General features: G+C 40.2%; 1 protein-coding gene across 1 annotated transcript in view; it reads left to right on the top strand.

Annotated features, from left to right (window-relative positions):
• Window positions 1-15492, top strand: part of LOC128659671 (uncharacterized) — a 117787-nt gene extending 102295 nt beyond the window's left edge. The window contains exon 3 of the mRNA XM_053713240.1: window positions 12242-15492. Coding sequence (XP_053569215.1) covers window positions 12242-15492 — 3251 coding nt within the window. The remainder of the gene's footprint in view (window positions 1-12241) is intronic.
• Window positions 15493-15798: the final 306 nt, after the last annotated feature.

Here is a 15798-nt window from a genome sequence, read left to right on the forward strand (position 1 = left end):
AACTATTTAATAACTATTGTACCTAGTTAAAATAAATACAAAGTTGCCTGTAAAATAAAAATAAACCATAAAATAGCTAAAATTTAACTATTAGTTATATTGTAGCTAGCTTAGGATATATTTTATAGGTAAGTATTTCATTTTAAATAGGAATAATATACCCCTAGATTTAGAGTTTGGCGGTAGCCGTCAAAACCAGCGTTAGAGGCTCCTAACGCTAGTTTTTACTGCCCGCTGGTATTTGGAGTCAGTCAGGAAAGGGTCTAACGCTCACTTTCCAGCCGCGACTTTTCCATACCGCAGATCCCCTTACGTCAATTGCGTATCCTATCTTTTCAATGGGATCTTTCTAACGCCGGTATTTAGAGTCGTGGCTGAAGTGAGCGTTAGAAATCTAATGACAAAACTCCTGCCGCAGAAAAAAGTCAGGAGTTAAGAGCTTTCTGGGCTAACTCCGGTTCATAAAGCTCTTAACTACTGTGCTCTAAAGTACACTAACACCCATAAACTACCTATATACCCCTAAACCGAGGTCCCCCCACATCGCCGCCACTCTATTAAAATTTTTTAACCCCTAATCTGCCGACCGCACACCGCCGCCACCTACGTTATCCCTATGTACCCCTAATCTGCTGCCCCTAACACCGCCGACCCCTATATTATATTTATTAACCCCTAATCTGCCGCCCGCAACGTCGCCTCCACCTACTTACAATTATTAACCCCTAATCTGCCGACCGGACCTCACCGCCACTATAATAAATGTATTAACCCCTAATCCGCCTCACTCCCGCCTCAATAACCCTATAATAAATAGTATTAACCCCTAATCTGCCCTCCCTAACATCGCCGACACCTAACTTCAAGTATTAACCCCTAATCTGCCGACCGGACCTCACCGCTACTCTAATAAATGTATTAACCCCTAAAGCTAAGTCTAACCCTAACACCCCCTAAGTTAAATATAATTTAAATCTAACGAAATAAATTAACTCTTATTAAATAAATGATTCCTATTTAAAGCTAAATACCTGTAAAATAAACCCTAATATAGCTACAATATAAATTATAATTATATTGTAGCTATTTTAGGATTAATATTTATTTTACAGGCAACTTTGTATTTATTTTAACAAGGTACAATAGCTATTAAATAGTTAATAACTATTTAATAGCTACCTAGTTAAAATAATTACAAAATTACCTGTAAAATAAATCTTAACCTAAGTTACAATTAAACCTAACACTACACTATCAATAAATAAATTAAATAAACTACCTACAATTATCTACAATTAAACCTAACACTACACTATCAATAAATTAATTAAATACAATACCTACAAATAAATACAATGAAATAAACTAACTAAAGTACAAAAAATAAAAAAGAACTAAGTTACAAAAAATAAAAAAATATTTACAAACATTAGAAAAATATTACAACAATTTTAAACTAATTACACCTACTCTAAGCCCCCTAATAAAATAACAAAGACCCCCAAAATAAAAAATTGCCCTACCCTATTCTAAAATTAAAATAGAAAAGCTCTTTTACCTTACCAGCCCTGAAAAGGGCCCTTTGCGGGGCATGCCCCAAAGAATTCAGCTCTTTTGCCTGTAAAAAAAAACATACAATACCCCCCCCAACATTACAACCCACAACCCACATACCCCTAATCTAACCCAAACCCCCCTTAAATAAACCTAACACTAAGCCCCTGAAGATCTCCCTACCTTGTCTTCACCACGCCGGGATCATCGATCGATCCAGAAGAGCCTCCGATGTCTTGATCCAAGCCCAAGCGGGGGGCTGAAGATGTCCATGATCCGGCTGAAGTCTTCATCCAAGCGGGAGCTGAAGAGGTCCATGATCCGACTGAAGTCTTCTATCAAGCGGCATCTTCAATCTTCTTTCTTCCGGATCCATGTAGTTCATCCCGCCGACGCGGAACATCCATCTTCACCGACGACTTCCCGACGAATGACGGTTCCTTTAAGGGACGTCATCCAAGATGGTGTCCCTCGAATTCCGATTGGCTGATAGGATTCTATCAGCCAATCGGAATTAAGGTAGGAAAATTCTGATTGGCTGATGGAATCAGCCAATCAGATTCAATTTTAATCCGATTGGCTGATCCAATCAGCCAATCAGATTGAGCTCACATTCTATTGGCTGTTCCGATCAGCCAATAGAATGCGAGCTCAATCTGATTGGCTGATCGGATCAGCCAATCTATTTTGGGGGTCTTTGTTATTTTATTAGGGGGCTTAGAGTAGGTGTAATTAGTTTAAAATTGTTGTAATATTTTTCTAATGTTTGTAAATATTTTTTTATTTTTTGTAACTTAGTTATTTTTTATTTTTGTACTTTAGTTAGTTTATTTCATTGTATTTATTTGTAGGTATTGTATTTAATTAATTTATTGATAGTGTAGTATTAGGTTTAATTGTAGATAATTGTAGGTAGTTTAATTTATTTATTGATAATGTAGTGTTAGGTTTAATTGTAACTTAGGTTAGGATTTATTTTACAGGTAATTTTGTAATTATTTTAACTAGGTAACTATTAAATAGTTCTTAACTATTTAATAGCTATTGTACCTGGTTAAAATAATTACAAAGTTGCCTGTAAAATAAATATTAATCCTAAAATAGCTACAATATAATTATAATTTATATTGTAGCTATATTAGGATTTATTTTACAGGTAAGTATTTAGCTTTAAATAGGAATCATTTATTTAATAAGAGTTAATTTATTTCGTTAGATTTAAATTATATTTAACTTAGGGGGGTGTTAGTGTTAGGTTTAGACTTAGCATTTATTAGAGTAGGGGTGAGGTCCGCTCGGCAGATTAGGGGTTAATAAGTGTAGGCAGGTGGAGGCGACGTTGGGGGCAGCAGATTAGGGGTTAATAAATATAATATAGGGGTCGGCGGTGTTAGGGGCAGCAGATTAGGGGTACATAGGGATAACGTAGGTTGCGGCGGTGTACGGAGCGGCAGATTAGGGGTTAATAAATATAATATAGGGGTCGGCGGTTTTAGGGGCAGCAGATTAGGGGTACATAGGTATAATGTAGGTTGCGGTGGTGTACGGAGCGGCAGATTATGGGTTAATAATAATATGCAGGGGTCAGCGATAGCGGTGGCGGCAGATTAGGGGTTAATAAGTGTAAGGTTAGGGGTGTTTAGACTCGGGGTACATGTTAGAGTGTTAGGTGCAGACTTAGGAAGTGTTTCCCCATAGGAAACAATGGGGCTGCGTTAGGAGCTTAACGCTGCTTTTTTGCAGGTGTTAGGTTTTTTTTCAGCTCAAACAGTCCCATTGTTTCCTATGGGGGAATCGTGCACAAGCACGTTTTTGAAGCTGGCCACGTCCGTAAGCACCGCTGGTATCGAGAGATGCAGTGGCGGTAAATTATGCTCTACGCTCCTTTTTTGGAGCCTAACGCACTGAAAACGCAGCCTTTCTGTGAACTCTAAATACCAGCGGTATTTAAAAGGTGCAGGGGAAAAAAAGCATGAGTTAGCTACGCGGGTCGTTACCGACAAAACTCTAAATCTAGGCGTTAGTTAATTAAAGTTATTATTATTATTATTTATTTATAAAGCGCCAACAGATTCCGCAGCGCTGTTCATAGGTAACAAAGATTAAAGTACAGTACAATATGAGACACCAGACAACATTTAACAAACAAATACAGGAGGTATTGGGAGCACTGTTCCCGTGGGAACTTACAATCTAAATGGGTAGGAGGGTGAGCAACAGGAGGTGGGGACTGCAAAGGTGAGAATGATGTTAGTGTGGAGTTAGATGAGGGCAACTATTAAGCAAGTGGAATTCATTAGTTACTGATTTGGTGATAGGCTTCCCTGAACAAAAGGTATTTAGGGAGCGTTTAAAGGAGGAGAGGTTGGGGGAAAGTCTGACAGCTGGAGGAAGTGCGTTCCAGTGGGTTGGTGCCGCACGAGAGAAGTCCTGTAGTCTAGCATGAGAGGAGGTGATGGTAGAAGGGGCAAGGAGTAGATCGTTGTTGGATCTTAGTGGACGGGCTGGAGTATATTTGTTGATGAGTGAGGACAGGTATAGGGGGGCTGCATTGGTAAGGGCTTTGTAGGTCAGAGTGAGAATTTTGAATTTAATTCTGCTGTGAATGGGGAGCCAGTAAAAGGACTCACAGAGGGGTGCAGCAGATACAGAGCATCGGGAGAGGTGGATTAGCCTAGCAGAGGCATTTAGGATGGATTGAAGGGGGGAGAGGTGGAAGAGAGGAAGGACAGTTAGTAGGTTGTTACAGTAGTCAAGCCGGGAAATTACTCGGGAATGGATTAGCTGTTTAGTAGTTTCAGCACGCAGAAAAGGATGAATTTTGGAGATATTGCGTAGTTTGCACGAGAATTGGGGTAGAGGGAGGGTTTTTTGAGGATGGGGTGACCTTTGCATGTTTGAAGGATGATGGAAATGAACCAGTAGTACGGGATCGGTTGAATATGTGAGTAAGAGCTGGGGTGAGGGTAGAGGACAGAGAAGGTATTAGATGTGAAGGGATAGGGTCAAGGGGGCAGGTACTGAGGTGTGAGGAAGATATTAGGTAACTCACTTCATTTTCAGTGGTTGGGGGGAAGGTACTGAGAGTGTTGGAGAGGATGACCGGGGGCGGAGATGAAAGGTTGCAGTCTTGTGGTGGGATGTTACTTCTGATGGTAAGTGTTTTGTTGAAAAAGTAGTCTGCCAAGTCTTGAGAACTAAAGTAAGATGAGGGGGGTGGTGCAGGTGGATAGAGGAGAGTGTTGAAAGTGGAGAAGAGACGTTTAAGGTTTGAGGAGTGAGAAGATATGAGAGAAGAGAAGTAGTTTTGCTTGCTAAGTGAAGGGCAGAGGAGTAAGAATAAAGAATGAACTTATAGTGTAGGAAATCGTGTTCAGAGCGGGATTTCCTCCAGGCACGTTCAGCAGCATGGGAGTATTTTTGTAGATAGCATGTTTGCTGAGAGTGCCAGGGCTGGAGCTGACGACGTGGGGTTCTGCGTATTTGTGGAGGAGCAAGGGTGTCGAGTACAGAGGAGAGAGTATTGTTATAGTGGCTTGTAGCAAGGTCAGGGGAGGATACCGTGGAAGTGTGGGGAAGGTGTTTTTGAATAAGGTTAGAAAGTTGGAGAGGATCCACAGTGTGCAGATTTCTACAGGTGCGGAGGCGGGGGTAGAAATAGGTTTAGCCTGTACATTCAGATTATAGGTGAGCAGATGGTGGTCTGAGATGGGAAATGGGCGACAGGTCACATCAGAAGGGGAGCAGAGGTAGGAGAATACCAGATCAAGAGAGTGTCCATCACGGTGAGTAGGGAATAGGGTGGATTGTGAAAGACTTAAGGAGTTTGTGAGTGAGAGAAGTTTAGAGGCAGCAGGGGTAGATGGGTTATTAATGGGGATGTTGAAGTCCCCTAGGATTAGAGCAGGTGTATTTGTAGAAAGAAGGTGAGGAAGCCAGGCAGCAAAGTTGTCGAGGAATTGGGAGGTTGGTCCAGGGGGGCGATAGATAACTGCCACCTTGAGGGAGAGGGGGGAGAAAATGCAGATGCAATGGACTTCAAAGGAGGAGAAGGAGAGAGATGGATGAGGATGGAGGTGCTGATAGGAGCAGGAGGGGGACAGTAAGATTCCAACACCGCCACCATGTCTCTCACCTGGCCTAGGTGTGTGGCTAAAGTGGAGACCGCCGTGCGTTAGAGCAGCAATGGAAGCAGTATCAGAGGAAGAAAGCCAGGTTTCAGTAATTGCTAGAAGATTGAAAGCGTTAGAAACAAACAGGTCGTGAACAGTGTAAGTTTGTTACAGACAGAGCGTGCATTCCAGAGGGCACAAGAAAAGAGAGGGGCTAAGAGCTGTGGGTTAAGGGAGATGAGATTGTTGGGATCGCGTGACCTTGAGTTTGTATTGTGGGGGACTGAGCGAGTGTGTAAGAGTGTGGTGATTGCTGCAGGGCCAGGGTTAGGAGAGATGTCACCAGAAGCAAGCAGTAGTAGCAGTGAGAGTGACAGAAGGTGAGAGTGAGACTTGTAGGAGCGGGTATGACTAGACACAGGAGAGTTAGATGGGGAAGTATTGCTAAGAAAACAGAGTAGTTCATGAGAGGACAGCATAGGGGATGAGAGAAGGGAGGGAGCGATAAGGATAGTGTGGGGATTATTGATGTTATAAGGGCATGCAGTGAGTTTTAGGAAGATGGCAGACAGAAATATCAGAAAGGACATAGAGAGCATTGTGCAGGTGTACAGTTAGTAAGGATCACCTGTTAGTGAGGTCTGCAGTTTCCCCTCCAGTTTCTAAACTCCAGTTCTTAACTCGGCCACTTATAATTCAGAGCCACTTTGAATCTCAGAGCCAAGGCTTCAGAGCCAGCTCTCAGCTGTATATAGTAGTAAAATTAGACTAGTTAGATTTTATTTTATTTAGATTTATTTAAATTATATTTATGTTAGGGGGGTGTTAGGGTTAGACTTAGGTTTAGGGGTTAATATATTTATTATAGTGGCGGCGACGCTGGCGGCGGCAGATTAGGGGTTAATAACATTATGTAGGTGGAGACGACATTGGGGAAGGCAGAGTAGGGGTTAATAAATAAAATGTAGGTGTCAGCTATGTTGGGGGCAGCAGATTAGGGGTGCATAGGCATAATGTAGGTGTCGGCGGTGTCCGGAGCGGCAGATTAGGGGTTAATAATATAATGCAGGTGTCGGCGATGTCGGGGGCGGCAGATTAGGGGTTAATAGGTGTAAGATTAGGGGTGTTTAGACTCGGGGTTCATGTTAGGGTGTTAGGTGTAGACATAAAATGTGTTTCCCCATAGGAATCAAAGGGGCTGCGTTAGGAGCTGAACGCTGCTTTTTTGCAGGTGTTAGTTTTTTTTTCCAGCCGATTCTGCCCCATTGATTCCTAAGGGGAAATCGTGCTTAATCGACTTAAGCAGCGCTGGTATTGAGGTGAGATGTGGAGCAAAATTTTGCTCTATGCTCACTTTTCTGTGGCTAACGCCGGGTTTATAAAAACTTGTAATATTAGCACTGTCTTAAGTGAGCGGTGAGAAAAAAATGCTCGTTAGCACCGCAAGCTTTACCGACAAAAAATCATAATCTAGCCGAAAGTAAACTGTTTTTTGAAGATTTGATGCCTGGACTTAACCTTTTTTGTGTGTACATATGTATTTGTGTTTATATGAATTTACAGACATATTGTTATATATATATATATATGTATATTTAGACATGTGTATGTATTTATCTCTATGTTAAAGCCGTTTGCCTGCTTTTTTTTTCTAGCACCTGAGACTTCGTATTTTTGAGCCCTTATAACTTTTTTATGTAATATATTTTTTAATAATTTTATTAGACAGTGTTATTATGACTGTAACTGTACTGTACATTGTATTTTTGATGCGTTTTGTGCAACTTTTTAGTCGAGCCGAGCCATTAAAGGGACACCAGAATTTTTATTGTTTTAAAAGATAGATAATCCCTTTATTACCCATTCCCCAGTTTTGCATAACCAACGCAGTTATATTGATATACTTTTAACCTCTGTGATTATCTTGTATCTAAGCCTCTGCAAACTGCCCCTTTATTTCAGTTCTTTTGTCAGTGCCTGCTCCCAGATAACTTCACGTGCATGAGCACAGTGTTATCTATATGAAACACATGAACTAACACCCTCTAGTGGTGAAAAACTGTTAAAATGCATTCTGAAAAGAGGTGGCCTTCAAGGTCTAAGAAATTAGCATATGAACCTCCTAGGTTAAGCTTTCAACTAAGAATACCAAGAGAACAAAGCAAAATTGGTGATAAAAGTAAATTGGAAAATTGTTTAAAATGACATGCCCTATCTGAATCATGAAAGTTTATTTTGGCCTAGACTGTCCCTTTAACCAGAGCTCTAAAGTCGCTCACCAGAAAGACACATGTTAAATTCAATTGCACTTAAACAAACATGTTTACTTTCAACTTGTAATACCCACACTGTTTCCCTTATACCCCCTTATCGTTTATGCAACAGGTGCGCACCACTTGTAATATAGCCCTTTGTGGGTGTTCTCTGCATGCTAAGGCCTAGATTTGGAGTTTGGCGGTAGAAGGGCTGTTAACGCTCCGCGGGCTTTTTTCTGGCCGCACCATAAATTTAACTCTGGTATCGAGAGTTCAAACAAATGCTGCGTTAGGCTCCAAAAAAGGAGCGTAGAGCATTTGTACCGCAAATGCAACTCTCGATACCAGAGTTGCTTACGGACGCGGCCAGCCTCAAAAATGTGCTCGTGCACGATTCTCCCATAGGAAACAATGGAACTGTTTGAGCTGAAAAAAAACCTAACACCTGCAAAAAAGCAGCGTTCAGCTCCTAACGCAGCCCCATTGTTTCCTATGGGGAAACACTTCCTACGTCTGCACCTAACACTCTAACATGTACCCCGAGTCTAAACACCCTAACCTTACACTTATTAACCCCTAATCTGCCGCCCCTGCTATCGCTGACCCCTGCATATTATTATTAACCCCTAATCTGCCGCTCCGTAAACCGCCGCAACCTACGTTATCCCTATGTACCCCTAATCTGCTGCCCCTAACACCGCCGACCCCTATATTATATTTATTAACCCCTAATCTGCCCCCCACAACGTCGCCGACACCTGCCTACACTTATTAACCCCTAATCTGCCGAGCGGACCTGAGCGCTACTATAATAAAGTTATTAACCCCTAATCCGCCTCACTAACCCTATCATAAATAGTATTAACCCCTAATCTGCCCTCCCTAACATCGCCGACACCTAACTTCAATTATTAACCCCTAATCTGACGACCGGAGCTCACCGCTATTCTAATAAATGTATTAACCCCTAAAGCTAAGTCTAACCCTAACACTAACACCCCCCTAACTTAAATATAATTTACATCTAACGAAATAAATTAACTCTTATTAAATAAATGATTCCTATTTAAAGCTAAATACTTACCTGTAAAATAAATCGTAATATAGCTACAATAGAAATTATAATTATATTATAGCTATTTTAGGATTAATATTTATTTTACAGGCAACTTTGTAATTATTTTAACCAGGTACAATAGCTATTAAATAGTTAAGAACTATTTAATAGTTACCTAGTTAAAATAATAAAAAATTTACCTGTAAAATAAATCCTAACCTAAGATATAATTAAACCTAACACTACCCTATCAATAAAATAATTAAATAAACTACCTACAATTACCTACAATTAACCTAACACTACACTATCAATAAATTAATTAAACACAATTCCTACAAATAAATACAATTAAATAAACTAGCTAAAGTACAAAAAATAAAAAAGAACTAAGTTACAAAAAATAAAAAAATATTTACAAACATAAGAAAAATATTACAACAATTTTAAACTAATTACACCTACTCTAAGCCCCCTAATAAAATAACAAAGCCCCCCAAAATAAAAAATTCCCTACCCTATTCTAAATAAAAAAAGTTACAAGCTCTTTTACCTTACCAGCCCTGAACAGGGCCCTTTGCGGGGCATGCCCCAAGAATTTCAGCTCTTTTGCCTGTAAAAGAATAAATACAATACCCCCCCCAACATTACAACCCACCACCCACATACCCCTAATCTAACCCAAACCCCCCTTAAATAAACCTAACACTAAGCCCCTGAAGATCTTCCTACCTTGTCTTCACCATCCAGGTTCACCGATCCGTCCTGAAGAGCTCCTCCGATGTCCTGATCCAAGCCCAAGCGGGGGGCTGAAGAGGTCCATGATCCGGTCAAAGTCTTCATCCAAGCGGGGCAGAAGAGGATCTTCCATCCGATTGAAGTCATCATCCAGGCGGCATCTTCTATGGTCTTCCATCCGGAGCGAAGCGGCAGGATCCTGAAGACCTCCAGCGCGGAACATCCATCCGGACCGACGACTGAACGACGAATGACTGTTCCTTTAAGGGACGTCATCCAAGATGGCGTCCCTCGAATTCCGATTGGCTGATAGGATTCTATCCAATCGGATTGAACTTGATTCTGATTGGCTGATTCCATCAGCCAATCAGAAAATTCCTACCTTAATTCCGATTGGCTGATAGAATCCTATCAGCCAATCGGAATTCGAGGGACGCCATCTTGGATGACGTCCCTTAAAGGAACCGTCATTAGTCGGGAGACAACGGAAGAAGAGGATGGATCCGCGTCGCCTGCTTCAAGATGGACCCGCTCCGCACCGGATGGAAGAAGATCGAAGATGCCGCTTGGAGAAGATGTTTGCCGGTCCGGATGTCCTCTTCTTGCCGGATAGGAGGAAGACTTTGGAGCCTCTTCTGGACCTCTTCAGCACTGGATGATGGATCGCCAACCCCCGCTTGGGTTGGATGAAGATGTTGGAGCCAGGACGGATCGGTGATACCTGGATGGTGAAGACAAGGTAGGAAGATCTTCAGGGGCTTAGTGTTAGGTTTATTTAAGGGGGGTTTGGGTTAGATTAGGGGTATGTGGGTGGTGGGTTGTAATGTGGGGGGGGGGTATTGTATTTATTCTTTTACAGGCAAAAGAGCTGAAATTCTTGGGGCATGCCCCGCAAAGGGCTCTGTTCAGGGCTGGTAAGGTAAAAGAGCTTGTAACTTTTTTAATTTAGAATAGGGTAGGGAATTTTTTATTTTGGGGGGCTTTGTTATTTTATTAGGGGGCTTAGAGTAGGTGTAATTAGTTTAAAATTGTTGTAATATTTTTCTTATGTTTGTAAATATTTTTTTATTTTTTGTAACTTAGTTCTTTTTTATTTTTTGTACTTTAGCTAGTTTATTTAATTGTATTTATTTGTAGGAATTGTGTTTAATTAATTTATTGATAGTGTAGTGTTAGGTTAATTGTAGGTAATTGTAGGTAGTTTATTTAATTATTTTATTGATAGGGTAGTGTTAGGTTTAATTATATCTTAGGTTAGGATTTATTTTACAGGTAATTTTGTTATTATTTTAACTAGGTAACAATTAAATAGTTCTTAACTATTTAATAGCTATTGTACCTGGTTAAAATAATTACAAAGTTGCCTGTAAAATAAATATTAATCCTAAAATAGCTATAATATAATTATAATTTATATTGTAGCTATATTAGGATTTATTTTACAGGTAAGTATTTAGCTTTAAATAGGAATCATTTATTTAATAAGAGTTAATTTATTTCGTTAGATGTAAATTATATTTAAGTTAGGGGGGGTGTTAGTGTTAGGGTTAGACTTAGCTTTAGGGGTTAATACATTTATTAGAATAGCGGTGAGCTCCGCTCGGCAGATTAGGGGTTAATAATTGAAGGTAGGTGTCGGCGATGTTAGGGAGGGCAGATTAGGGGTTAATACTATTTATGATAGGGTTAGTGAGGCGGATTAGGGGTTAATAACTTTATTATAGTGGCGCTCAGGTCCGCTCGGCAGATTAGGGGTTAATAAGTGTAGGCAGGTGTCGGCGACGTTGAGGGGGGCAGATTAGGGGTTAATAAATATAATATAGGGGTCGGCGGTGTTAGGGGTAGCAGATTAGGGGTACATAGGGATAACGTAGGTGGCGGCGCTTTGCGGTCGGAAGATTAGGCGTTAATTATTTTAAGTAGCTGGCGGCGACGTTGTGGGGGGCAGGTTAGGGGTTAATAAATGTAATACAGGGGTCGGCGGGGTTAGGGGCAGCAGATTAGGGGTACATAAGTATAACGTAGGTGGCGGTCGGCAGATTAGGGGTTAAAAATTTTAATCGAGTGGCGGCGATGTGGGGGGAGCTCGGTTTAGGGGTACATAGGTAGTTTATGGGTGTTAGTGTACTTTAGGGTACAGTAGTTAAGAGCTTTATGAACCGGCGTTAGCCAGAAAGCTCTTAACTCCTGCTATTTTCAGGCGGCTGGAGTTTTGTCGTTAGAGCTCTAACGCTCACTTCAGAAACGACTCTAAATACCAGCGTTAGAAAGATCCCATTGAAAACATAGGATACGCAAATGGCGTAGGGGGATCTGCGGTATGGAAAAGTCGCGGCTGAAAAGTGAGCGTTAGACCCTTTAATCAATGACTCCAAATACCAGCGGGCGGCCAAAACCAGCGTTAGGAGCCTCTAACGCTGGTTTTGACGGCTACCGCCGAACTCCAAATCTAGGCCTAAGTTAATTAATTTCATCAATGTGGTTTAATGCAGTCAGATCATATTGAATATGTTCGTTTCTTTCAGGTATCACTTTATGGAACAGTGAAGCCTTGAGAGAGAATGTTGCTTTAACATCCAAAGAGCAAACATCATGTGAAATTATAACATCTGACACTGTTTCTGACAAATCTTCTGCTATGAATATTAATGCATCATTGGAGGCCAGTTTCCTTTCTGGTCTGGTAAACGTTTCTGGATCAGCTACTTACATGAACGATACTAAGAGATCTAAAAACCAGGCCAGAGTCACTCTGAAATACTCAAGAACCACAAGATTTGAGCAGCTGAGTATGAACCATTTAGGTACCAAGAACATGGCTTACCCTGATGTGTTTGACAAAGGGACAGCCACTCATGTAGTCACTGGTATATTATATGGTGCACAGGCTTTCTTTATATTTGATCAAGATGTGTCCACATCAGAAAACACTCAGGATATACAAGGAACTCTCCATATCATGATAAAAAAAATACAGTCAATTTCAGTTGACGGGAAAGGATCTCTGACCATGAATGACAAAAAGAAAGAACAAGTTAGCACATTTTCCTGTAAGTTTTATGGTGACTTTGCTCTTGACAGGAACCCAGTAACATATGAAGATTCCATTGCAATCTATACCAGCCTCCCAAAGTTACTGGGAGAGAAAGGGGACAAGGCTGTACCAGTGAGAGTCTGGTTGTATCCTCTAAATAAACTAGACAGTAAAGCTGCCCAGTTAGTTAGAGATATTAGTAACAATTTTGTCTTAAAAGCTGAAAGTATTGTCCAGCAAATGGCAGAGGTGAACATGCAATGTTATGACCTGATGAGACATCCGGCTGCAGAAACCTTCCCAGATATCAAGAAGAAAATAAGTCAGTTTAGGGAGGTGTGTGAGCAGTTTAAGCTCATCTTTCAGATGCAACTTGCACAAACCTTACCCTCAATCCGTGGTGGTGGATCAGAAGAAGGGGTACTAGTGGACATATTAACTAGATCAGAACAATCTCCATTTGGAAAGGTCCATATTGAAGAGTTTTTCAGGCGTGTAGAACAGGAGTTGAATGTTTTGAAAACCTATATGGAAGCAATGCCAGATATCATAGTTAAATCAACAGAAACCACCATAAATGAATTGATACTTAATCCAAATATTTTTTATGTAGTGTGCTACAATTTTTCTTCCATTAATGAAGAGGATCCATATCTAACTGATATAAGTCAATGGCTCTTAAGTCATAATCATGAATCAAACAACAATGTGTATAAGAGAATAAACGTCACACCTTGGTTCAAGGTCACAAATGTGTCCAAAAAGGCAAGAACATTTTTGAAAGCCTTTCAACAATTTGCCATGGTCAATGCATCTAGTGATAAGATTAAATGTATTATTTCATCAGTTTCAGACCAAAGTAACCCTGGAGTCTCCATATACCTGTATGATAGGGGTGAGTTAGTGAGTGCTCAATTTGAACCTCCAGCTAAACCTCACCTCCCTATTATCAGAAGTAAGACACATGATAGTATGGAACTCACACTCAAGCCTGCAGATTTTGGAAAGAAGTTTATAGAAAGTTACAACATAGAATATAGATGTGCTGATGATGAGATCTGGACCACTGTGAGAACAAATGACAGTAATGAGGAGGTGACTATAAAAGGACTAAAACCTAACTCAGTGTACCAATTCAGATATTCTGCTGTGTGTATTGCAGGATTAAGTGAGATTAATGATGCTCTAAAAGATGAGAAAACCCATCCAACAAGCCCACTTGAAACAATAAAAGTTACTGCTGTATCCTCCACACTCATTTTACATTGGAATGAACCTGCAATCATTGGTAATGGAGTCACAATAACAGAATATATAGTTGAATATAAAGAGGATGTTGACAATAGACAGCAGACTTGGCTAACAAAAAAAACAGGAAAAAAGGAAGAGAAATATATTATTGAGGGACTTAAACCAATGACACCTTACATAATCCGTGTGTCAGCAGCATGTGGGGACGATGAGCTCAGTGCTCCAAGTCATGAAATAAAGGTTTCAACACAAAAAGAGGAGGCATCTATGGTTAAATATGAGGTTCTTAAAAGAAGCATTTTGCTGACAGAAGGAAAACCTTCAGTATATCAGCTAGCAACTGATAGCTGTGAATCTAACTATCAACAATACAGCTTAGGAAAAGTAAATCCTTATGTGACAAATAAAGTGATATTGTTAATAGGAGCCACAGGTACAGGAAAGACAACACTGATTAATGGAATGGCCAACTACATCCTGGGAGTAGATTGGGAAGACAACTTTAGATATAAACTTGTACGTGAGGTAACAAATAATTCTGAAGCTCACAGCCAAACTTCTTTTGTCACGTATCAGATGAATTATAAAGATGGATACCAAATTCCTTACACCCTCACCTTGATAGACACTCTAGGATTTGGAGACACCTGTAGAATAGAACATGACAAAAAGATCATGGAAGATTTCCATGCATTCTTTACAACTGAAGGCAACATTGAACATATTGATGCTGTGTGCTTTGTCGTTCAGGCTTCTTCGTCTCGTTTAACATTCACACAAAAATACATTTTTAATTCAGTGTTTTCTATCTGTGGAAAGGATATCAAGGACAATATACTGATCCTTATAAATATCTCAGATGGAGAGAGACCCCCAGTACTGGATGTTATAAAATCTGCTGACATCCCCTACTCTCAGGACAGAAATGGAGACCCTGTTCACTTTAAGTTTAATAATTCAGCTCTGTTTGCTAATAATCAGACAAGTAACATGAGTTTTAATAAGATGTTCTGGGACATGGGCAAACACAGTATGAAAGCATTCTTTACATCATTAAATCAAATGCAGACTAAAAGTCTAAAACTGACCAGAGAAGTTCTTAAGGAAAGGAAGGAGCTTGAGGTCACCCTACAGGCTTTACACCCACATATCAAGACTGGGCTTGTAAAACTGGATAAAATCATGAAAATAAAGGTAGCCTTAAAACAGAACAGAGATCTAATGGAAGCTGAAAATATACTTGAACAGCTAGAGCATGATTATCATGCTGCGTGGCTACAGATCATGGTTCTTATAAACATATCATTACAGAGTCAGAAACGTCTCAATGAAATTGCTTTGAAACCATATTCAGTGGAAACCATTAACCTGATGATACATTCTGAGATGCAAAAAGCTGAAACAGGATTTCTGGAGAGGATCGATCCATTGAGAGAAATGAGAGAGCTTATAGAGATGTTGAAACAGATGTACAGGGACTTGACTTACTAAGTGCATTGCAAAGATGCATTTAATGTAATTAACAGGTCAGGGACAGTAAACTTATTTTTAGGCTCCATAAAATGACACCTACAGCTCACTAAGCTACAATATTTATGAAAATGACATAAAGTGCTTTTAGAGCCACTCAGTTTTACATCATTTATCCCCTTAGGTCCATTTGAAGCACAATAACCTTCTCTATGCGCAGATCATTGCACCTCTGTGCCCCTTGCTGTGGTTTGGTCCGTTCTGGATGCATTTTGCACCACACAGGGTTCCATAAGGGGAGCTAATATTTGTGTTATAAAAGGATTT

This window comes from Bombina bombina, chromosome 5 (genome assembly GCF_027579735.1).
Source record: "Bombina bombina isolate aBomBom1 chromosome 5, aBomBom1.pri, whole genome shotgun sequence".
NCBI lineage: Eukaryota > Metazoa > Chordata > Amphibia > Anura > Bombinatoridae > Bombina > Bombina bombina.